Here is a 25,132-nt window from a genome sequence, read left to right on the forward strand (position 1 = left end):
TTCTCTGCTCTGGGGCATGTTCCATATAGGGTTGGGTATTGGTGGCCCTGGCTCCTTGGTGGAAATACCACCTCCCTTCAAACCCAGATCAGCTGCCCAAGCTACAGGAAGGTAAGGGAGAACATAGGAATTCTTTATGTAATGTCCCTAGCAGTATTCCTTAGGTAATGCCTTACAGTGAGTGCAGGAGTTGTGAGCAAAAGAGAACTAAATAGTTGGCTCTGGGATCAGGTCCCACTTCACAGGCTGTTTTGTTTTTTTTGTTTTTTTTTCTTAATAGTACTAAATGATTGACCTGGGACTCTGGGAACTCGAGCTGGCATTTATCACTTCCCAGGGATGTGTTCCTCCCACAGGAGGCACTGTATTGTCACATGTATGTGAAACACCCCCTCAACCTGAAAAGCTGCTATCAGGGAGTATCATAATGCCATTGCCCCAAATAGCACCATTTCACCTTCATATCAGTGCAGCTGTCACTGCCTCTGGGTAGGAACTTAGTGTTGAGAAGTTTGCATCTCATCCCCCCATCTTCTCCAGTGAGGGCTCTTCATCTGAGACATGGGACAGTAGACTGGCTGGGACTGGGCTGCTCACTGAACTGCCCTGGATGACAGTTGTATAAAAATTGCCTTCTGATCACATGGAAGATGAGAAAAATACCTCTTGTCTAGCTGGTACCACAGTCCCATGTCCAATCAGTTCACGGAAAACAAATAGCAAATGCTGCTGCTTTCAGAAAAGGGTGGTGCAGCAGTTCACTGACTCAGTAGCTGTCTCTTTTTTAAAGGCACAGCCTAAAACTGCCACAGTTTCCTATTCAGGCACTTTCACAGAAGAGCCCCACTGTTTCCCTCGGGAGAGAGGTGGGTGCCCAAGGCCCAGCCCCGCTCAGCTCAGCCCAGCCCCGCTCAGCTCAGCTCAGCCCAGCCCAGACTTCTTCCTGCTTTGCAAGTGCGTCTGTGCCATCTAGTGTCTCTTCTGCCTCACTACCGAAATGTCCACCTGGAGCAGCCTGCTGTTGTGATATAGACATTCTGGAAAGTAGTTGAATAAATGCTACTACTACCTTTAGCTGGGTAAAGATGTACCTGAAATGGAAGACACACAAACTTTGTTGCCTCCATGGGCACACAATCACCAAGTCATTAAACACCAAGGAGAGATGAACACAGGTAAGTTACTCTTTCTGCCCATCTCTTTTCCTGTTAGCTGTGAAAAAGAAAGTGCTGCAGTTTTGTCCTCTGGGATCTACACAATTAAATTAAACTCAGAAGGTGTTCAAAACTCCATCGTTGTCTTTTTAATGTCAAAGCAGTTGGATGCTTCCCTCTGGAGAGAAAACACAGAGATGCATTAAAACGGAGTTGTTATTCCAGAGGTAAACCAAGCATGGAGTGCCTTATTATTGTGTTTGCCTTCTGTCTAAGCATTGCATCTTTATAGCTTCAGACAGCAAAAAAAATGTGTAAGGGTTGCATATTTTTAACAGAAAAGTCTTTCCCTGATGTTTGCAAAGACCATTACACTCTCAAATATGGGACCTGCTGTCTTCTGCCTAGTTAGGCCTTCACGGTGACCACACAAACTGTCCTTGAACTCTGATTAACAAATGCAGAAGAGTTACTTGCTGAGCTACACTCCTGAAAGCACCATTGACATTTCAATCTGAACCTAAAAAGCATATCAAAGCCATTACACGCAACAGCTTGAAACATCTTTAATGGCACATGATGCTGTTAGTATGGCTTAAAAAGCCACCAGATAGTACAGCCAGGCTGCTGTACTTAGGGACAGAGCAACTGAACACCTTTGAAGTGGTGAGTACCGTGCAGCAGAGGTGGTGACAATAAGCACCTTTGCCTGATGCACCTCCAACAATGCTGTAGCTGGTTTAGGTGCAGAAATCAGCAAGAGTCCAGGAAATTTTCCTACTCATACTACTGCTGTGGCCAGGGGAGGATACAGAGCTGAAACAGACCCAGCTGTGCCAGAAAAGCCAGTCTCTCTTCTTTGGTCAGTGTGTTGGTCTGCCCCAAGCCTTCTTGCATTTCTGCTTCTCTTTGCTGCATGGCAGGTGAAGGTGGGTGCTGGCAGAGGGGAGCAGCCTGGCTCACACACAGAGCTATCACCAGTGGCAGGGTGACAGGAGCAGCCATTGGCATCTTGCTTCACTCAGCAGTAAGGTATGCCAGCTGTACCAGGGAGGAAAAGTAGCAGGTTTCAGGATATAAACAGCTATTGCATTAATGCTGAATAAACAGGAAGACAGGCCAAGCTTAGGCTCTTTCTTAGCTCCCTTAGCATGCTCCTATGAGCTTGATAAAAGGGTTATTGAAGAGGCTCTTTCCAGAGACAAGTTGATAAGCAGGTACAGATTTTGCTTGGAAATGTGCTTGATTATTTGCTTGAAGGAGGAAGACACTGAAGGGACATGCATCACTAGGACTAAGAATTCCTTGAGTGGCTTAAATTCACACAGCACCATCCTATGTGAATCTCTTTTAAATCACCATATTAACAAGAGACATTTAAAAAACCTTGATATTTGTTCCATTATTCACAATATGAACTATCAGGAATGTAGTTGCTATGAGCATTTATCATCTTTTAGGAGCTCTTCTTGTCCTCTTGATCACTGCAATGAAGCCACACCTAGCAAGAACTGGTTTTGGTGCAATAGCTGAGTAAATAAATATGAAGAAAGCTGAATTGACAGAATCTACATATGCAGAGGAAGTGGAGCCTATACAGGCAGGGTCCAGCAATAGAAAATACTTTCCAAGCTACAAAAGGAACTTTAGTTTCTGCTTCCGCACTAGGATTGCAGCATTACTCCAAGTCCGTTGAACTTCGTGCATGAGAACTGAGTAGCCAGAGCAATCTTTACTTCAAAGCCGGTTCCACAGCGCCGCCCTGTGGTTGATCAGTCAACGCAGTGGAATCCTGCAGCTGCAGCAGGGAACAATTCCGCCGTCACGGCGTAGGCAGCCAAGTGACTACCATTGAAAGAAGCAGACCTGGCTCACCCAAAAACTGTGCATGTCCATCATGAAGTAGAACTGATTCTTAAGGAACATGCTACACAAGCTTTGTCCCCACAAAGAGGGCATCATTGTGAATTAATGACTTTAAACGTGGGTAACATTACTTTAAAAAGGTTTGATGTTTTGAATCCAGCATTTTTATTGCCTGTTCCCTCTGACAGTGAGCTGCATCATTTTTGTGCTGAGGTAATGTTTCACTACAGGTGACTGGGGGAAGACCTGCACACTCAGCTTCTAGAGAACACATATCTATTGAGCATATAAAAACAACTATAAAAAAAGAGGGCACAAACCAGAGGGTTTTAATCAGTACCAGCTGGGATGCAAGCATGGGATATCCAGTCCAGAGATGCAGTGATGTTAAAAGTCCACCCTTGCACAACAATGTTGGACTGTTTACAGGAGGGTCAATATACTATGCTATGTCTTACTTTGCTGTAAAGGTTGCAGAAAAAGATAACTGGATTCAACACCCTCATGTTAGATGAGTGCTCAAAGCACATCAATTAGATGGGCTCCGGTTGGCCCTGCAGGACTCTGTCAGTCCTACTACGGAGATTGAAACTGTACCTTCTTCAGGCAGGAGTAGGCAGTACCTACTTCTGGTAGGTAAGGTCTTAAGGTAGTATCCTACTTCTGGTATTAACTTTTCTTTGTATAGACATCTTGGTTTGTTTTCTTTTCAAGGACCAAAGGGATCAAGGAAACAATTTAAAGAGAATGAGGTAGCTTCAGAAGAAGACTAGCCCAATGACAGTAAAACCCAGTAAAGAAATCAAAAGACCACTGACCAGAATTAAGCGATTGGACTTGGGGACCAAGTGCTGTGTGCTAAGGCTGTAATTGAGGGGCATGATCTGAGGTAGGGTCTCTCTCCAGAGGCACCCAGTTTGAGCTGTAACTTTAGAATTAATAAAAGAGGAGTCAGAACACTTCACTCGGACGTCGCATGAATCAGTGGTATCCCAAGGTGACAGTCTGTTTCGGTGGCCAGCATGCATAAATCTGTAATATGTCAATACTGAAACTGCTTATACTGATTTAGGTATTCCCATGAGGAAAGGAAAATAAACTCTACTCCTATAAAAACACCCACACTATTGATTAGACTTGTATAATTAAATCAATAATAAAAGAACATCGGATTTCTAATTAGCCCAGTGGTACCCAAGCTTGTGTGTACTTTGCAGTGTCCCATATCCTCTTCCAACTCAGGATTTGGATCTGTGTTCTGTAACTGCATTCCTCACCTACAGAAATTGGCAATTTGTACCATCTAAAGTTGGTTGCTCTGGAAACAGGCTACAATTTCTTCCAGCTTCACAGCAAGAGCTGCTGAACTCCAAGACAAACAAGTATAGCAACTCCGTTCACTTGCTCTCTCATGCCAATGAACTTGCCACAGGAGTCACAAATTGTTTTCCTCTTTTTTATCCACTCTGTGAAGGATACCCCAGGAGGAAGCTTATGATTGACTTCAGACAACACTAAAGCCTTGAAGTCCCCTTTTGCAAAAAGAAGCTGGAATTGGAAATGTTACACAGGCCAGAAAAATAAGACATCTGCCCAAGTATCAGAAGGGGGCATGGATGACATCCAGAGGCTTACAGAATCAATCTGCCTGATGCCTCCCTTTTTCTCTGACAGCATCCTAGTTGGATGGATATTACTTAGAAATTGTTGCTTGATGTATTTGCAGTCTGTTAGTAGTCATTCAACTCACAGTCTTCTCAGCTCCTTCCTTCACCAAGCCATTCATCCATCTGGAATCACTCAGACACCCAAAACACACTCTGCTAGCAGAGTGGCATGAGGATTTGGAAACCTCAAGTGATTGAGAACAGACACAGGCTTTGGGTTTTATAGGAGATATCATTTATTAAAAATTAAAAATATATTTTTCTGACATTTTTGAAAATAGCTTTTAAAGTTATTTACCTAGGTCAAGTTAAAATGATTTCAAAGCATTATTATCAGAAAGCACTCATCATAAGTGGTATGTCACAATATCACTACCTTTTCCATTAGAACAAAGGTCATGGTTCTGACATGTTTTCAAATACAGACTTGAAATATTTATTAATAAAACAATGAGTACCAAGACTTATCCCTCAAAATTCTACACATCTCCCAAGGTCGGTTTTGGCCCACTGCCATGTTGACTTTTTTGGTTGGGTTTTTTTGTACATTCTAAAGCATATTATCACAAGGGAATTAGCCACAGTGGAAAACAGAACAGTATTATCAGGGGAGAGAGAAAATTGGGAGACTTCCATAAGCAGAGTTGTAAACCTGCTGGCAACATTACCTGTATGCCCTTCCCACTGAACTGGCTGCAGTCAGAGCCAAACCTTCTCCCATTACCACCAGCTCAGATTGCACAGACTGCACACAGCCTACCTCCCCCTTTCCTTCAAGGACAGTAGTATTCAAATGAAGTTTTATCATTACAGTATACCCACAGTGAACTTTACCCATCTCACAAAATGCAGTAATAAACAGAATTCCAAACTAATTAACTTCTATTAATACAGAACATAAGAAAAAACCCAAAAACAACATGAAAAAACAAGATCCACGGCAGGATTCAAGTGTATGTTAACAAAGCCCTTTAAATCAACATTCTGCTTTGTACCTCCACAGCCAAGACACAGGTGACATTCTCTGATACTATGTGTCTCCTTGCTGAGTTCCTCAATAAGCACTGACAGCCTTCAGAAGGATTGTCCTTTCTTCTATTGCACTGAGTGATCTTGCTCAGTTATCTAATTTTATTGTTTTTTTTCTTCTTGGCTTGGTGTTTGGACACGGTACCCAGAGCAGATTCTGAAATACATGCCGATGTCTGAGGCAGTAGTTTTCCAGACTGTGTTGGATACTTGGTTTTCATAAGGACTTTAAACAGTGGCTGGGACAAAAGGTGTTTTAGCTGTTTTTTCATCCCCTTCAGCATCTTTTGCTTCTGGCTTTCTTCTTCCTCACTAGCTCTTTTTCCTTGGGACAGAAATCAAATACACAGAATGTTAAAACAGAAGAAGAACTTGCCTTGGCCTCTTTCACCAGATTTTTGTAGTGCTAGGGGAAGATGCTAATCTCATCTGTCTCTAACAAGGTCACTCAGTCTCTCAACTCCCATACAATCTTCCAGTCATCTGTGACAGACTGTCCACAAGATAACAAGATCAAGAATCCTCACTACTGGGGTACCAGGTATTATTCTGTTAAATCATTCATTTGTCTCTCAATCCAGAACAGACACAAAAAAAACAGAGGGCACAGAAGGTAAGGCATTAATCCAGGGCTTCTTGCTCAGGCAGAAGCTGCTTCTATGTGTTTCATCATTTTATGTAAGACTCATTTCAGCACCTGTAAAACAGGAAGCCCTTTCCTCCTTATACATAAAAAAACCAATGAGGTGCTCATATTTAATTACACAGGAGAAAAGACACAGAAAAGACTGAAGATAGTTAATATTGGCAGGCCTGAACCAGAGAGAATAAATGAAATTAAGGCTGCTGTAATGTAAATTGAAAGGATCTTCCTAAATCCTTTGTAACAGTGTAAGAGGCATTTAATTTATAGCAGGAATGACTGAGATTTTTGGTCTCAACAAGCAACAGAAGAATCAGAGACTGAAAACACTTTAAAGCATGAATCTGTCAAGTTTCTGAGTGGCAATTACAAAGTGCTTCACTCAAGAGCCACAACTAACTTGGACTGGATGTGCTGTTTTGAAACTCATTTCAAAGCACTGCATAGTCAGATTATGTCAAAACAAGACAGCAGAGTGCTAATTATCAGATGATTAATGCCTGCTTGCAAAGTGATTGAGAACAAGCTGGTGCAGCCATGAATAAAGGAAAGAAAAAAATCTGAACATGCTTCAGCATTAAGGCATCTGCATATTTAGTGGCTAATAGGTTCAATTTCTTAAGCTGAAGCGACCCAGGCAGCACCCCTATTCAGCATGCCTTCAAATAACTAGTAGTAGAAAATGATACCTTCAGCTCCTAAATTTTGAACGTAATGTGGCATTTTACAGCACATCTAAGTACTGTGAAGCTTCATGGCATTGAACCAACAGGCACTTACAGTTGCACAGCCCCACACATTCTCTCAGGCACAGCCTGCAGAGCATTTACTTTTCAAAATATAAGAAATTATTTACTTCTAACACACTACCAAAAACCTCAACAACTTGAAATGTAAGTATTGGCCATTTAGCCCATGTAACTCAACCTACATAACCCTCACACACCTTTCAGTGTGACCTAGTGCTTCCTGAGTGCTCCCACACAGTGCTGTCAGGCTCATGTCCAGCTGCCTGACTACAGGGCAGTGAGAGTGACAAAGCAGAAGCAGAGAAACATAATGGGGATGACTTAAGCAGGACATATTGGGCTATAAGGTTACTCTAAAATGTTTGCCAGAAGGTAAACAGTCTTTGTCTTATGACATGTGGACTTGTCTGAAATTTGCCAAAATTGTCACACTTTACTCCCTCACCTCCAGCACTCTGTACTGCACAAACATCCTGGGAACACCAGCAACACCATGTACTAAGTAACGACACTCATTTCCTTCCCTTTCTGCCCTAGAGGTTTTAATAGTTTCTCTGCCATGGCAGAGCTTCTAGACATCTGTGTTACAGGACCAACTAAGCACAACCATAAACAAGCATTTCTACTTGCCCATAAGCATGTCATCATCAAGGTCAATCTCAAGAGCATCTGCAGCTTGCTGGAGCCAGGAATTGTGTTGCTTTGCCTGACTGTTGAAATATTCTGCCTTCTCAATCTGCCGAGCCAAATTCACCCGCTCCTGCAACAAAATTACATTTTAGACATTATGATCAGGTTTGAATGTGGGGCAAGTTAGCAGAATCAGTGTTTGAGAGCATGCATTACAACGTAACTGAGGCATAGAGACACTTTTGTTCCCTAGTGGTGTCCCAGCTGATAGCACATGTAACAAAAACATGTCAGCATTTGCCAAAGTGCTTTCCTTCCTCAGATCCATGAAAGAATCAGACTTCTAAAATACCTCAATTACTCAACATGCCTGAATGTTAACTTCTCATTCTTTGAACAAATTATTACAAATACTTCAGAGAGGTCATGGACAAATCATGCTTCAGATACCAGTACAGCTGGATCTTGAAGTTACAGAAATAAAAGGCAGACATTTGCTTCATCCCACTCTGAAGAAGCAAGCTCCTGCAGGCCACATGGAAGGAGCTACTCATGCTTTCAGAAATGCACCTGTATCTCATTTAGGCACAGGAGGAAATGTCCTGTCCTCCTTTACAGCTGCACATAGGTAGAACAAAAACCAAACCTAACAGCAAACCTAACCTGACCTACAGACTTCCAGCTGGGCCAAAGTTTCTTAAATAAGTAATTCATTATGGAAAGAAAATCTTAATCCACAATAATCAACCCACAGCAGCAAGTTCTGCTTTTTGGAATGTTCCTGTGGCAGCACCATGTGGTGGGTTGAAAACCACCACACACCAAATGAAGCCTGTGCAGGACACTGACCATCCCAACTGAATATTCTGGCGCTACATAGTAACAGCACCAGCCAGAACTGACAAGTTAATTAAGATGCAGAGAGAGGAAATTAAACTTGCAGTTGAGTAACAGAACGAGTCAGTCACTTTTTAGATCATTACAAGAAATTTTAAATAGTTTATCCACCTTTCTAAAATTTGAGTTCTTTTAGTCTTTCCTCTACTGTGGTTCACCAATTCTATTCTTCTCAAGTGTGAAATTCCTTCAGATTTTTCCTGAATTTGAATGAAGGCATGAAGAACTAGGAAAAGAGCATGCCAAGGGGACAGGTAAAGAACCAGCAGCACTATTAGCTCCAATTAATATTGTTTTGTAATTAAGCACAGGAAAAGTGTAAATACGAGACCTGACAATATGAAAGGTCTAGGTGGCCTGAGTCCTGCCCTGTTACTACAAACACACTTTTTCTGGGGAGAGTAGCACTATTATGGATAGCACAGAAGACTGTGAGATGGCAGCAGAACAATTTAAGTGTGGAAACAACATTTATTCACCCATTAAGTGACAGTGCATGATAAGAGCCAAGAACCACTCATCAAGAAACCAGAAAGGACCTCTGAAGAAACACTTTAAAAACAACAGATTTCTTTCAGTAACCAGAAACATTTGGTGGGTGGACAGGGATGGGAGTAGACATGTTAAAAAACAAACCAAACAAAAAAACAAATAACAAAGGCAATTTATCTTTATCACTACCTAGGGGAAAAAAAATAAACCTGTGGAGGCATTTCTTTGATTTTCCTCCTCTTTCAGGAAGCTGCATCTCCTGAAAGCTTCATGCCAAACACCTCCTTAGTAGCAAGCCTGGGCTTTGAAACTTGCTGACAGTGTTCCCAAGGTGAGGACACTGTGTTGCCACTAGGCTAGACCCTGGGCTCAGTCCAAGCCAACTGGATAAGCATGAACAAGAATATCACAACGAAAATATCTGTTGCATTGTATAGTCTTTATACATATAAATGATACATAGCATTATATAGTATTTCTCCTTACTCCTAGCAATTAAGAACTAGTAAAATTAAGACTGCTGGCATTTTTCTCCCACACTCAGCGACTGTGCAACATTCAGATATTCCAACCCCAGACGGATTTCTTTCAAATGTAGTATTTAAATATATCCAGCTGTACATGGCTATTGTCACCCAAATTGTTAAGAGAATGCTGAGACATGAAATGGCCTTATTTGAGAAGTAGAAAATCTGTGGTGACTAGGTGCTTTCTAAAATAGGTATTTTGTAAATCCTAACCATTGTTTATCTTGATAGTGAATGACTGAATTTTCCTTAAAATGGGCAACAATCTAGAAGGAAACATAACTGGCTTGACAAGATCCAGTGGCAGCTGTGGTCTCACATTATAAGAATTCTCAGAAAAGCAGACAACTCACTACTCCAAATGAGAAGAGGCAGATGAAGACCACTGAAGATCCCTGGACCTGCTACTGTTCTCTGGTCTGTTCCTAACACAAGGGGCTCTAAAACAGAGCCATCTCAGCTCCCCAGCCACAAAAAGTACCTTCTTCCCTGTACTGTTTTTGGGAATCTAGTTAGGAGAAGCTCTACATTACAACAAGCAAGAAAAATAAGTGATAATTATGTTTAAATACCTATCCTGGTGTCACAAGTTTAAAAAAGATGAAGAGTGATTAACTTAATTTTCAACCAGGTCCAAAAAGAGTAAATATCATATGGAACCTGGAAAGGATGTGATAGGCAATGCAGTAATATAAGTAAGCAAGCAACTCCTCAGGCTGCAAAGAAACGGTTGTTTCTCTACCTTGATAGATGTCATGCACTTGGTTTCGACTGGGAAGAACGGCAGCTCTTCACTCTTCCCCAGTGTTTTGTAAATTTTCCTGAAATTGATCAAATCTTCAGGGCCAATCAGCAACAGGCTGAGGCCTTCACTGGCAGCTCGCGCTGTTCTGCCGCTCCTGTGCACATACAGCTCAGACGTACGGGGCACCTGCAAACGTTCACAAAAAACCACAAAGCTGGTCATGGGAAGCTAGCAGCAGCTTTGGCCAAGAGGTTGCCAGGGAATACTGGGGATTTATGTACACAAAGTACATTGCATGGAATACAGATGGAGACAAAGTAAAAGATGATATCTGGAGATAGTTTGTTCTCTAGTCTGGAATTTTTCCTTGCATGATCTTGTGTGAGTCTCTCCTAACTTCTGACTCTGTCATTTCATTTGCAAAGCAGGAAAAAATTGTGTGTACTCAGAGAGTAGTTACAGGGCTGAGCCATTTGACACCTTTGGATACTGCAGTTAAATAAAAAGCAAGGAGAACCTTACCCATTATGTAATTCTCATACATAATCACACATTCATTAAGTGCTACCTGTGACAGTCAGTCATTGCAGCCACAAGATCCTTAAGTACAAAGCACTAGAGACAGTACAATTAAAAATTATTAAATCTCTATAGCCAGGCCTATACCATACACAGGGCTGAGAATCATAGATTTATAGTGGTCAGGATTTGGATCAGCAAAAGCTTATTTCAAAACCAAAAAACTGAAAGAAAAAAACATTAAAAATACTTAACCTGGTAATGGATGACATGCTGCACATTGGGAATATCAAGACCACGAGCTGCAACATCTGTTGTCAGAAGGACACAGCTGAGAAAGTGAAAACATTTAATGAATATAAAATTGAAGAGCAGACCATCTGCCAAGGAACATAAAATACAGCAACCTAGGATCCTACCACAGCAATTTAAGAAACAGATTTGCACTATATCATCTACTGGAAATGTGCTATTTATTTGCTCTCACAGAAAACAATACCCAATATTACATCAGAGCCCATCTGGAAAAAGCAATTCTTAAAGAAAGAAAAGAAAAGGCAAATCTTATCTTCAGCAGGTCTGTTTCCAATTAAGAAAATCCTTTTTCCTATGCTTTTATCTCCAAATTCACAGGAACACTAGCACAAGTAGCTGTTCAATGACCTAATATAGCCACTTGGAAAGAGGGTACCCTCTCTTTCCTTACATTTTTCAGTGCTCTACCCAAGCTGGGTTAAAAAATATCTTTAGCCTGATACAGCCATACCTTTAACAACACAGTTGATCTTTTGGCAGAATAGAGAGGTCATTACAAGTTTTACCAGTAAAGACAAGTCACATTATTACCACTATAGATTTAATTAACAGTTTTGGGGGCTGAAATATCTTCTACCAAGTTGCACTCAGGTAAGGTCTCAGTAAATTAAAAGCTAGAAATTTAAAGGGGAGATTCTATTTGAATAATCAGTATTTCTCCTTGTTCCTGGAAATTAAGAACTACTCAAAAAAGTCATTATTTTATATAAACAGTCTACAGCAACTAAAGTCCCCCTAGGGTACCTAATAATTTGTTTTAAAAAGAATTTCCCAGAACTGAAAAATTACTTGTAGGTAATGGTAATTTGTTAACTTTATAGCATCTGACTGTGTATTCTATTGCTACAAGGTACAAAGCAGGGATAAACAGAGAAAATTCTATGGGTTGCAATCTGCAGGACGCTGTGATAGATTGCCTGATAGATTTCTTCTTACCTTGCAAGTCTGCAGTCCCTGAAAATACTCCATTTGGCCTAGGTCAATGCTATCAATACTACATTTTGCCAAGGGATACTGCAGATGTCACAGCAATCCAACCAGCAATCTCCCTTGTCTGAGTTTATTAACAAGGTACAAGTTTGCACGCAGCATGCAGCACTCACAGTGGGACTAAATTGTGAGGAAGCACTGAATCCACCAACCAGAGAAGTGTGTAGGATAGTTACAGAAGTATCTGTCTGAAGAGAGACTAAGTGACAGCTCCTTCAGTAGCAGTGAGCTGCCAGACCACAAGGCAATTTACACTCCAAGGGACCTCAGGAGGTCTCTAGTCCAATCTTCTCCTCAAAGCAGGATAAGCTATAAGGTTGGACCAGATTGCTCTGGGCTTTATCCAACTGAGCCTCAAAAACCTCCAAGAATAGCAGCCTGTTCCAATGTCTTACTGTCTTCACACAGAAAAAGCTTTCTTCTATCCAGCCTGATCCTCGTTTCAACTTGCACCTGTTATCCCTAATCCGTCTACAACACACCACTGTGAAGAGGCTGGCACCATTATCTTGGTGATATTTTTTTAAAATACCAGAGGGCTGCCATTAGGTCCCCACAAACTCTGTTCCCCAGGTGATACAAGCCTTCAGCCTCTCCCCTTGCAGACCAGTGCTTCTTGACCACCTTGATGGCCTTCCATTGAACTTGCTCGATTCCCCACCGCAACCATCCTCTGAAACCTGAACCTTAATTGTTAATAATCTAGGCTCATGAATGTGGGACTTGCACCCCCAGCTAACTCCCCCAGCCTGCTCCTGCTCTGACAGAGCTGTTTCCTCTTCCCAATAATCTTTACAATTATTTTTTTCCCAACTAGGAAGTAGAAAATCTAATTACCTCTCTCGCTCAGCAAATCTTTCCAGGTTTTTCAGCCTCTGCTTCTGGTGCATATTGGCATGCAAAGGAAGAGGACTGCAGTTTAGGATTGTGAGGAGAGAACTGAGGCGTTTTACACAGTCTATGCTGTTTGCAAAGACCATAGTTCTTCCTGGATACTGGAGAAGAAAGTAATAGAGGTAATAGTCCTTCTCATTTGTATTACAATGTATTCTTGTTTCTGTAAGAGTCTCAACAGTAGCCTCTTTCCTTGTTAGGTCTATTACTTTGGGTTTGGCCTTTATTCCTATTTTTTCCATTAACAATTCTAGTTTGGTCTTCTTGTCAATCTTTTTAGCGTTCTTCTTTTGCAGAAGTCTTGTGGGAGTCTGATGAACTAAAGTCAAAGTGGCAGAGAAAACAAAAGTCTGTCGCTGAGGGTTATAATGTGAATCATTTAACATTTCCAGCAACTGAGACAGCTCTAAGAAGTGACCTTTCTCAACCATTCGGTCTGCTTCATCAATCACAAGGCATCTGTCAAAGAGAAAACACACAGTAAAAGAAAACACTTGCAGATAAATACAAATACGATACACTTAAGAAGAACTTTTCCTTTTAAACCCATAAGGGACGTTCTGCATGTAAAACCCAAAGGAACACCAGGTATGCCAGTGAAGCTACAGCAGCTTTCATATTAAAAAACAAAACAAAACAAAACAAACACACACCCCCCCAGAAAAACCCAAACCCAAACAACAAAACATTAGGTTTCTAAAGGGAATTCTGAAGTTCTTGCTACTGGCTACATTTCTCTCCATCAATATAACCACTGTGCATTTCAATTTATTGAAATGTATTTTAACACTTCAGTGAAGAAATAAGTGATTTTACATAATCTAAATCAAATCAGTTAGTAAATGGCCAGCAGGCAGTAATGCCCAGCTCAGTACCCAGCAGTTAGACACAACAGTATCTTTACCTGAGCTGCCGAAGATTTGAGAGATGCGGGTGTCTCTCTTTAACCAACTCCCACAGACGGCCTGGGGTTGCAATTACAATTTCTGGCTTTTGATTCAGCACACGTTCTTGCTTCTGTGCAGCCATGCCTCCTACTAGAATTGCAGTCTTAATACCTAGAACACATAAATAACAGGTTTTATCTCACTTTACATACATCTCCTAAAAGAAGTAATTTTAAGTCTATACTGCAACTTTCAGCAAGCATTTTGGCCAGGAAATGACAGAGGTTTTATGTATACTGAACACACAGCAATGCCCTCAATTTTACAGAGGAATCCTCATTATAGTTAGATGCCAAAAATAATATTTCAGTGCACCTCTCTTCCAACAGCAGGAATAATCATTTATGTCCTCTGTAACTGTTAGCTTTGCTTATCTATACATCAGAATCTCACATTTTGTCAATTATATCTGCATGAACAAGCATATTCCTGTTAAGAATAATCAGCAGGCCACTCCAAGAATAAGGGTGAGAAATGCTTGTCTTGTTAATAACAGTTCATTTGCTATGGAATAATCCTAATCAGAATGCTCCCAGTCCAATAATGATTCTCTGGACTGAACAGTAGTGCAGACCACAGACTAGATTTATGTCATTTGTTCAGGTACTAAAAGGAGTTTAGCTTTGGAAGCACAAACTCCACACAGCTTATTTCACTCTGCTTCTTCAAAGAATACACTGGCCCATGAAAAACTCAATTCTAAGATTCCTCTAGTATCCCAGCTACCACAGATCTCACCTCCCTGGTACTTCTGGAAGCCCATAATTCCAGGCAGAGACATTTTTTTTTTTCCAATTTGAGATTGAGACAAAAAAGAAAACCCAGATCAAAACATTTTTCTCTCCTGGTGCAGCAACTATACATCACTTAGGAAGCTTATTTTCATACCCAAATAACATTGTTCCTATCAGAACTGTACTGACACAAATTGATTATTTCAGGCTAGGAGTTAAATTAGCCTTGTAACCAGCTGTAGACAGATGAACACAGTAGGATGTATAGACACCAAAGGAAGATGTGCTAAGAAGCAGCTCACTGCACTACATCTCTCCAAAACCCATCCTCTTCAATAAATATACAATTACTACTATTGGAGAAGTGAGGACTTGTTTCCCCATGCTCCCCATCTTGAACAGTTTCACAACCTCATGCACTTTTACAGATGTGCTGACTTCTGGTTTGGAAGAGAAAGGAACGGGATGAAATTGCTTTTGTTAGGCATGTTACCCAGCAATATGCTGTGGCCCAATCTATGGCCATAATTTCTTCTTTGGATAGATCAAAATTATATATGTATATGTATATCTATTACCTGGATAGACTGACATAGCTCTAAAAAAAAAAAAATATTTTTTTTTTATATATATACACACATATACCTTTTTAGTCTAACCTACATTATGCATAACCAGGTGTCGGAGTATCTAGCACCAATTCTGTGCTGCTAAAGAAAGCATGAGTTGAGAATTATTTGAAGAAACATTGTAAAGCAAAATACTCTACATTAACCATTTACTTCCACATGCATCCCATGGCAGCATTTCTCAAATACATGTGACTATGAACCATAATCTTTCAAAAGCCACCCCAGTTTTATGATGCAGAAGAAAGTGTATTACACATTCTGGCTCAGCACCAGTATCAAAACCCAGAGTAATTTGGGATACGGCCCTTGGAGGTCTACATACCTGTAAACTTTGCAACTGCATCAATGTGGTGTTTTACTTGGACAGCTAATTCTCTTGTAGGAGTAAGAACCAGTCCTAAAAGAGGTCTTTTTTTATGGGAGGCAACATTATGTGTCTTGTCACCAGAATCAAATTCAAAGTTTTCCAGCACCTTCACACATCCTGTTGTGAAAGATGGATCATCTTCACCTCCACAGTCTTCAACCTGCTGATAGGTTAGTTTTTTTGCTTCATCCTCATTTTCCCATCTTGTTTCATCATGCTGTTGATAGGACTCTTTAGAAACACTGTCATTTCTGGCTGTTGAGCTGTTTGATTTTTGCCACTGCAGCACAGAGTGAATCATTGGAATTGCAAATGCAAGCGTTTTGCCACTTCCTGAAAAAATAAAACAAACAAGAAGAGTAATACAGACCGACAAGTCATTTATTTGAAAAGATGAGAAGAGAAACATTCCATCACACATTGTTCTTAAAGCATGAACTGTAACAGACACAAACTTGGTCTTTAGAAAAGCAGAAACAGCATCTTTTCTCCTGTTCCCTTTATACATCTCCTTGAAATCACCAGTAGCATACTTCCCGGGGAACAGTTATTTTTCCAATCTCTGGCAGGTCAGGCAGATTCGGTTTTTCTGAAAGTGTTCCTTTTAAGAGCTGCAGTTGCAGCCAAGATATTTTTACAGCACTCAGTGCCCTTAAGGAGAATATCATGCCCTAATTGACAGTTCTGATCAATGTTCTCCAAATAAAGGAATAGCAAATGAGTCCAAAGACAGGCTGAAATGTACCTGAAGGATCCACTTCCACCTAAAATTTGCAGTATTGTGTTTACAACTTTCTTAGAAACTACTTTTTAATATTCCACTGTGTACCTTCCTGATCTATTACCAGCTCACAATTTATAACCAAAACACATAAATCTGATTTAACACATTTTTGAGAGAATGGGGCTGTTAAATACAAAACTGCTCCCAACTCTAATTTCAGGGGGGTTGCCTATTTAGGGGAGAACTGTAATAACAATTAATAAACAGCTAGCCCAGTATCATTATCTTAATCAAAAATGCTGCAAAGCCTCCTCTTATCCACTTCCCCACCCTTCTGCTTGTCAGGGGTGTTTCTTATGACTTCCTCACTTGAAGCAGAAAATGTTTAAAATCTGCATTTGCAAGGCATTTAAACTGTTTTACAGTCAAGAATACTGCTGATCTTGAATTAAATGTAATGCAATCTGGTTAATGCAAATGTCAGTACTGCACCCAGCTAGACTTGGGCTGTGATAATCAGCACTACTCACACGCACTAGATTCACCCACAAATTAAACAAGTAATCACCTCACAGGCTACATAGCCTTCATGACACCGATCATGTAGCATCCATGCTGAAAAAACAGAAGGAAAGTATATATTGGTACCCCCAGATACTACAGTTCAAGCTAATTCATGCCTCCTTAAATGGTTTCAGATTGCAAGATAAAGTTTGGTTCCTTAACCAAAATATTCACTACTTACACATGGTAATGAACGGAACTGGTTACATCCACTGCAAAAACAACGGGCCTTAACATACATTCCCTGTATCTGATCTCCACGGGGATCTACTGCTGTATCAAAATATTGCCATTCTCCTTAGGTTGCTGCCAAGAAGGGAAGAGGAATAGTTCTTCCACTTGTCACCTTCCTGCCTCAGACCTAATGCTAAGGGAAGCTGCAGGATGCACAAAAAAAAACTGTTGAGTTTCAGCCTCTCCCAGCTACAGCACTTCATACAGACAAATGTCCACATCATCTCACAATTTTCTACAGGAACACCAGTGACCCACTGAGCTCTCTGGAGACCATCTGCCTTTCACTCAGGAAAGGAGCAAAAAACCAACCAAAACACAGTCCTGCCACTTGAGGGTTACACAAAATTAGACAACAACAACACAACCTGCCACCAACCATGCTTTCCGTTCTGCAACTAGAAAGGAAATTACTTTCCAGCATTACCAAAGTTGCACTTTTTTTTCAGCACAAAGGCACCATTCAAATTTTTAGTTCCATTTTCAAAAACAGTCCCTGCGGGGCTTTATCTTATTAAAGATAATAGTGCCAGCCAAGCTTCTAATTAAAATCAAAATGGTTACTGTATCTTCATGTTCGAGAGCAGTAAATAGCTTTACAAGGGCTATTGTTTCAATCCCAGCCACAACCAAACCCCACTCGAGAACTAAAAAGCAACAGGAATACCACCACCAGTAAGAAGCAATACATAAACCTGAATAATACAAACTGTGACCCTGAGGGTCAAATGCCCGCTATGCCCAGCCCAATGTGGCATGGCAGGGAATACCTCACTATCTGGCTCAGCTGGCTGTCCTGGGTGTGCCCCCCTATCTTTTTGTGAAGAAAATAAACTCCATCCTAGCCAAACCCTGGAACAACAGAGAAAGCAGCAAGACAAGGCAACTAGAACAGATTAGAAGAATACAGAATACACCAGGCTGGAAAAGACCTTTGAGATCATCAAGTCCAATCCAACACCACCTAATCAATTAAACCATGGCACTAAGTGCCTCATTTGGTCTCTTTTTAAACACCTCCAGTGATGGTGACTCCACTACCTCCCTGGGCAACCCATTCCAATGGCAAATCTCTTTCTGTGAAGAATTTCTTCCTAACATCCAGCCTAAACCTCCCCTGGCACAGCTTGAGACTGTGTCCTCTTGTTCTGTCACAAGTTGCCTGGGAGAAGAGACCAACTCCCACCTCGCTACAACCTCCCTTCAGATACTTGTAGACAGCAAGAAGGTCTCCCCTGAGCCTCCTGATCTCCAGGCTAAACAACCCCAGCTCACTCAGCCACTCCACACAGGGCTTGTGCTCAGGACCCCTCACCAGTTTCATCACCCTTCTCTGGACACATTCCAGTACGTCAACATCTCTCTTGAATTGAGGGACCCAGAACTGGATGCAGTACTCAAGGTGTGTGTCCTGAAGGGACAAAAAGCCTCAAAAATGCTCTGAACCAGACAATGGGGCAGGAGCCAGCAGATCTGGTTTTTCAGGAAAATGCCCATGCTGCCCAGGCTTGTCTGCACATGTCCTGGAGTCCAAGTGGGTCAGGTGTGTGTGCCTTTGGCTGCGTTTGGAGAAAACTCTTTCTATAGAGAGCTCTGCAGAGTGACCTTGACAGGCTGGGCAGATGGGCAGAGTCCAACAGCATGAGATTTAACACATCCAAGTGTGGGGTTCTACACAATGGCCACAGCAACCCCATGCAGCACTACTGGCTGGGGTCAGAGTGGCTGGAGAGCGGCCAGGCAGAGAGGGACCTGGGGGTACTGATTGACAGTAGGCTGAACGTGAGCCAGCAGCATGCCCAGGCAAGAAGGCCAATGGCATCCTGGCCTGTATCGGGAACAGTGTGGCCAACAGGAGCAGGGAGGTCATTCTACCCCTGTACACTGCACTGGTTAGACTGCACCTCGAGTACTGTGTCCAGTTCTGGGCCTCTCAGTTTAGGAAAGATGTTGACTTGCTGGAATGCTTCCAGAGAGGGGCAACAAAGCTGGTGAGGGGTTTGGAGCACAAGCCCTGTGAGGAGAAGCTGAGGGAGATGGGGTTGCTTAGCCTGGAGAAGAGGAGGCTCAGGGGAGACCTTATTGCTCTCTACAACTACCTGAAGGGAGGTTGCACACAGGCAGGGCTGCTCTCTTCTCCCAGGCAACCAGCACCAGAACAAGAGGACACAGTCTCAAGCTGCACCAGGGGAGGTTTAGACTGGATGTTAGGAAGAGACTCTTCATAGAGAGAGTGATTGCCTATTGGAATGGGCTACCTGGGGAGGTGGTGGAGTTGCCATCACTGGAGGTGTTTAGGAGGTGTTTAGGAGGAGACTTGATGGGGTGCTTGGTGCCATGGTGTTGGATGATGGGGTGGACTCGATGATCTTGAAGGTCTCTTCCAACCTTGTTCATTCTGTACTATAGGTTACAGTGTCAGAGTTTTATCTCTCAATCTTTGCTGCCCCTGGCCGTTACTGTCTCGGGAAATCTGTAAGTACCAGCCCAAAGAGCCAGTGCCTTGCAATTGTCCAAGCTCTGGGAGAAATCATAAGCCTCGCTTGGAAGCCAAGCTGTGTTTCACTTTTTTCAGATAGGACTGCAAAGAGCCTTTGCTCTATAGCGTTGTAAAGCCCAGGAAGCAGGCAGATGCATCTTGTCTCAGGCCGAGAGGTGAACCCCCGGAGGAGCTGAGTCCCTGGGACAGTTTTGTTTTATTAGAAGAAGTGACAAGTGCTGCTGCAAAGAATTGCAGCACAAGAACCTCTTTTCTACAAAGCTTTCAGCTACAAAGCCTTCAGGGATAAATCCTGAATGTGTCTCAGTAACAAGCTGCAGATGCCAACAGAAAGTGAAACTGTGCTCCTGCAGCTTCCACAAGGCCATTTTGGTTTTATTTAAATCCCCACCTGTGCCATGGGATACCACAATCAGTGAGTACTTATGAAATCTGATTTTTATAAGCATCTGTTAAAGGTCTGTTGCCCTAGAGAATTCTGGAGTCCCCCCCCAGCTTCGTTGCCAATGTTCCCTTTCTTCTTTACAGTTTAAAGTGCTGTTTGTTGTTTCTGGATTTTCGCTCGTATTGTTTAAATTGTTACGTGTTCCTGCTGGTGAGATATCTGTTCCACAACCAAATATTTCAAACCAGTAAATAGGTTTTATTAATATTTTCCACTGGATTTTTTATTATTAATAAAGTTATTAATATTTTTATTAATCGTTCCACCTATTGAATGTTAATAGCCTCCTTACGATCGTAACAGTGCGGCCTGACCAGTGCCTCCCTTGTCCTGCTGGCCACACTATTCCTGACACAGGCCAGGATGCCACTGGCCTTCTTGGCCACCTAGGCACACTGCTGCCTCATGTTCAGCAGCTGTCAACCTCTACCCCCAGGTCTCTTTCTGCCTGGACACTCTCCAGCCATTCTGACCCAGCCTGTAGTGTTGCATGGGGTTGTTGTGGCCAATGTGTAGAATCTGCCACTTAGATATGTTAAATCTCATGTCATTGGACTCTGCTCATCTGTCCAGCCTGTCAAGGTCCTTTTGCAGAGTCCTGCTTCCCTCTAACAGATCAACACCTGCTCCCAGCTTGGTGTCATCTGCAAATTTACTGATGATGTACTCAGTCCCCTCATCCAGATCATCAATAAAGATGTTGAACAGGATGGGGCCCAACAGTGATCCCTGGGGGACACCATTAGTGACTGGCTGCCAGCTGGATGTGGCACCACCACTCTCTGGGCTCGGCCCTCCAGCCAGTTCCCAAACCAGCACAGAATGCACCTGTCCAAGTTGTGGGCTGACAGCTTGGCCAGGAGTTTGCTGTGGGGGACAGTGTCAAAGGCCTTGCTGAAGTCCAGGTAGACTACACCCACAGCCTTCCCCACATCCACCGGGGGGTCACCTAATCATGGAAGGAGATCAGGTTGGTGAGGCAGGACCTGCCCTTCCTAAATCCATGCTGGCTCGGCCTGATCCCTTGTCCATCCTGTAAGTGCTGTCTGATTGCACTCAAGATCACCTGTTCCATAATCTTGCCTGGCACTGAGGTCAGGCTGACAGGCTTGTAATTCCCTGGGTCCTCCTTCCAGCCCTTCTTGTGGATGGGCCTCACATTGGCCAGGTTCCAGTCATTTGGAACCTCTCCAGTGAGCCAGAACTGTTGAAAAATGGTGGAGAGCGGCTTGGCCAGCTCATCTGCCAGCTCTCTCAGCACCCTAGCATGGATTCCATCCAGTTCCATGGACTTAGGGGGATCCAAGTGGCCGAGCAGGTCTTTGCCTGGCTTGCAGGGGAACTATACTGCTCCCTGACTCCATCTGACAGCTCAGGAGGACAGCTGTTTGGAAGACAACCTATCCTGCTATTAGAATACAAAGGAAGCCTTTAAACCAAAGTGGCTTCAATTGTGCTTCCTGGTTTTTAGGGTTTGGGTCTTTTAAAGGAATGTTTGCACTGCTAAAGACAACAAAACTTCAAAGGTACAAGCATCAAAAAACTTGGAGGGAATATAACACACAGACTACACAGCATTAGGTTAAAAAAGATCTGTAACAAATTTCACAAAGGCTTGCAAAGCTTAAAAACAAAGGCATGAGATGATCCCAAGCTGGACAAGCAGCTCCCCAGCCATCAACACAACAGTACAAGCAGGGAGAAGGGCTGGTCACAATGTAGAGGCCAAACCCAGAGAGAGCACATGGTGGGCTTGTTTTGCTCCAGTAAAGGTCTAGGTCATATTCATGCCTAACACTGTGTTTGTATTTCTTTACTGCTCCTAGCCAGTACTGAATCATCTGCAGAGGAACCTGGAGCTCTCTGTTTTGCCTTGGCACAGCGCCATACAAACCTTTGGTTGTTGGTAAACTGACCCATCCTTAACCCCACCCTTTGCAAAGTATCACCTTGCAGTTCCCAAAATAAGAAACATGAGAAACAATAATAAAAAAGGATTTCTGACAAAAGCACTAAAAAAAATATTTAGATCTCAAAGCTTTGCACACTGTACTTCATAAAGATGGAAACTTTGGTGTTTGTAAGCTACAAAATTTTTGTACTTTACAATGAATGGTTACTAATAGATATACAGAAACTATAAGCTTTTCTCCTACATATAAAAAAAATCATAGCCATGAGCTGCACTTAAAGAGGGAAAATGGGAACCAGTTAAACAGATTTGTACCTGTTTCTGCTGCACCAAGAACATCCATGTTATCCCGGATGGCAGAAGGCAAAGCTAAGGCTTGAATAGGAGTTGGAGCACTAAATCCCAAGTAGCTCAAGGCCTGCAACACTGGTTCAGGGACAAACAGGTCTTTCCATGCAGACACATCAGCCTTGTGATCAGTTGAGGCAGATAAAACTTCTGTTGTCCAGTTTTTAACCTTTTTAGAAGCAGATACTGATGGAAGAGCTTCCTGAGCTTGAGAAGCCTTATTTTTAGATGCCTTCTTTTTCTTTTGAGCATCTTTTATACTTGAATTGCTCTCAGACACATGTCCATGGTCCTCACAATCTGCCACTTCGTTTGTTTTCTTGCACTTTGCCTCTTCACCAGCCAGCACGTCAATATCTGCTACATTAGGATTGCTGCTTTCATTCGTTTTGCTTCTCAAATTTTTGTTTTTCTTTTTCTTTTTGGGAGGGACAACAGATGCTTCACCCTCCTCATTGCCACCTTCTGAAATACTGTCAGCCTTTCTCTTCTTCTCTTCTACTTTTCCCACTTTAGAAGAACTTACTAGTTTGTAGTCTGTAAGTTCCTCCAAGCATACTATATCTGCAAACTCTTCATCAGCAAATAGAGTTGGGTCGATTTGCACAGTTTTCCATTTTCCTACTACTTTAATGCCTTTCTGTCTCAATTTAAAGGGAGACTTAAATCGCCCTCCTTTTTTGGTCTTCATTTTTACCTAAACAAGAAACTGGTGGGAAAGAAAGCACAGCATTGGGTCAAAAGTTGTACACTGATTATATTCAAACACACACAAGTGCAAAGCGTCATTCTTTCACTCTTTTAAAATCACAGAATGGTGTTTGGGTTGGAAGGGACCTGTAAAGATCATCTAGTCCAACTCCCTCGCAGTAAGTAGGGGTCCCCTCCACTAGAACAGGTTGCTCAGAGCCTTGTAGAGCCTAGCTTTGAATATCTCCAGGGATGGGGCCTCAGCTATCTCCCTGGGCAACCTGTTTTAGTGTTCCACCACTCTCACAGTAAAGAACTCGTTTCTAACATGCAATCTAAATCCACTTTAATTTAACACCATTGCTCCTCGTTCTATCATAAGAGGCCTCTGTAACAGCCCCTCTCCAACTTTCTCGTAGGCCCCCTTTTTCCGGTAAATACTATTAATATGAATAGCCTCAAGTATATCTACAGCAGGCCAACCACACAGCTCTGGAGACAAAACTTAAAAGAGTCGCCAGACAAATCCCCGCAGGCCGCGAACCGCTCCCGCCCTCTGCTCACTCGGGAGTACAATCCACCAAATGCTCGGCACGGCCTCACGCTGCTGCACACGGGAGCTCCGAGAACCCGCCGGGACCCGCGGGAGACCCGAGGGACCGCTCCGGCCTGTAGCCCCGGCACAAGCGGCTCCCCCCACCGCGCTTACCACGCTCTGCAGCTACAGGACGGAAGGAACCACGCCGCTCTGCCCACGCCGGCACCCCCTGCCTACCGCCACCCCTGACAGCGTGCACCCGCGGGGGCCGCCATTGCCGCGTGACGCCACTCCGTGGCGCCGGGACGGAGGCGGCGTGCACATCCGTGGTGGGCGGGACTATGCCTGCGACAGGAAGGCGGAGGCCTACAGGTCTAGGCCTGGTGGCGGGGTTCTGCTGCCCACACTCTGCGTGTCCTGATGGTAGAGTTCTCGTACCCACCCTTAATGCGTCCTGGTGGTCTGACCTGTGGGAGGGCTCGGGGGTGACCTTTCTTCGCGGGCCGTGTGGCCACGGGCCTTGCGGAGTGAAGGGTTGGAGGGCAAGCTCCTGCGGCAATAACCGGGCCGCCCCTCAGAAGCCGCCTCGGCTGTAAGAGCGGGATGGTGCCTCGGGATGGAGAGGGCGGAGTATCCAAGAGGCCTGGTGGCTTGGCCTGTCCCGCCCTTCATTGACACGGCTGGTGGCTGGGCTGTGCTAAAAAGTGCCGTGTAGACGCCGGTGCCTGCACTTTCTCCCAGAGGGGAAAGCATGTGCACAGGTCAAAGGTGAGGGTTGTCTGCTAGGCGTTAAATTGGAGCTCAAACATGAGCCCTAAGAGTGTTCTAGACTCCCTCAACATGTGACTGTGTGATCGAGTTTAGGAATACAAGCTTTCTTATAATAGGTAAGTGAAGGAACGAGAATACTTCCTCTTCTTTCTAGTATTTTGGAGAGTGACATCTGCTTGCTAGAGTTACTGTCAGTGTAACTTCTTACTGAAGCCTACGTTTTTAAATTAAAGAGCAGATTTAGGTTGGACGTTAAGAACAAGTTCTTTACCATGAGGGTGGTGGAACACTGGAACAGGTTGCCCAGGGAGGTAGTTGAGGCCCCATCCTTGGAGATATTCAAGGTCAGGCTTGATGAGGCTCTGGGCAATGTGATGTAGTGAAGGATGTCCCTGCTCGTGGGTTGGACTAGATGACCTTTGAAGGTCCCTTCTGATCCAAACCATTCTATGATTCTATGACATGCTGCTGCAGCCCTAAAAATGCAATTGAAAACCTTCTTTCAGAATATAATCAACATCTCTGTAGATCATTTGTGTGGTATTGTTTGCAAGACATCCCATTCAAGAAAGAATGCCTACAGGGCCTCTTAATTTCCAACTCTAAAAT

At 43.0% G+C, this 25,132-nt stretch overlaps 1 protein-coding gene across 3 annotated transcripts; it reads right to left on the reverse strand.

Annotated features, from left to right (window-relative positions):
• Window positions 1-4,908: 4,908 nt before the first annotated feature.
• Window positions 4,909-24,346, reverse strand: DDX24 (DEAD-box helicase 24). Of its 3 annotated transcripts, none has more exons than XM_068148833.1 (9): window positions 24,195-24,346; window positions 22,492-23,233; window positions 15,753-16,130; window positions 14,022-14,175; window positions 13,061-13,576; window positions 11,174-11,249; window positions 10,397-10,585; window positions 7,739-7,868; window positions 4,909-6,041 (listed from the first exon to the last, which is right to left on the reverse strand). In XM_068148833.1, exons 2-9 carry the CDS (start codon window positions 23,213-23,215, stop codon window positions 5,809-5,811), a joined length of 2,400 nt encoding a protein of 799 aa, XP_068004934.1. In that variant the 5' UTR covers window positions 23,216-23,233; window positions 24,195-24,346; the 3' UTR covers window positions 4,909-5,808. The 3 variants fall into 3 exon arrangements, with proteins under 3 accessions (XP_068004934.1, XP_068004933.1, XP_068004935.1); XM_068148832.1 differs by lacking the exon at window positions 24,195-24,346 and adding an exon at window positions 23,924-24,041; XM_068148834.1 differs by lacking the exon at window positions 24,195-24,346 and adding an exon at window positions 23,779-23,868.
• Between the last annotated feature and the right edge of the window lie 786 nt (window positions 24,347-25,132).

This window comes from Melanerpes formicivorus, unplaced genomic scaffold (genome assembly GCF_026170545.1).
Source record: "Melanerpes formicivorus ecotype bairdi unplaced genomic scaffold, bMelFor1.0.p_v2 SCAF_17, whole genome shotgun sequence".
In the NCBI taxonomy this organism is placed as follows: domain Eukaryota; kingdom Metazoa; phylum Chordata; class Aves; order Piciformes; family Picidae; genus Melanerpes; species Melanerpes formicivorus.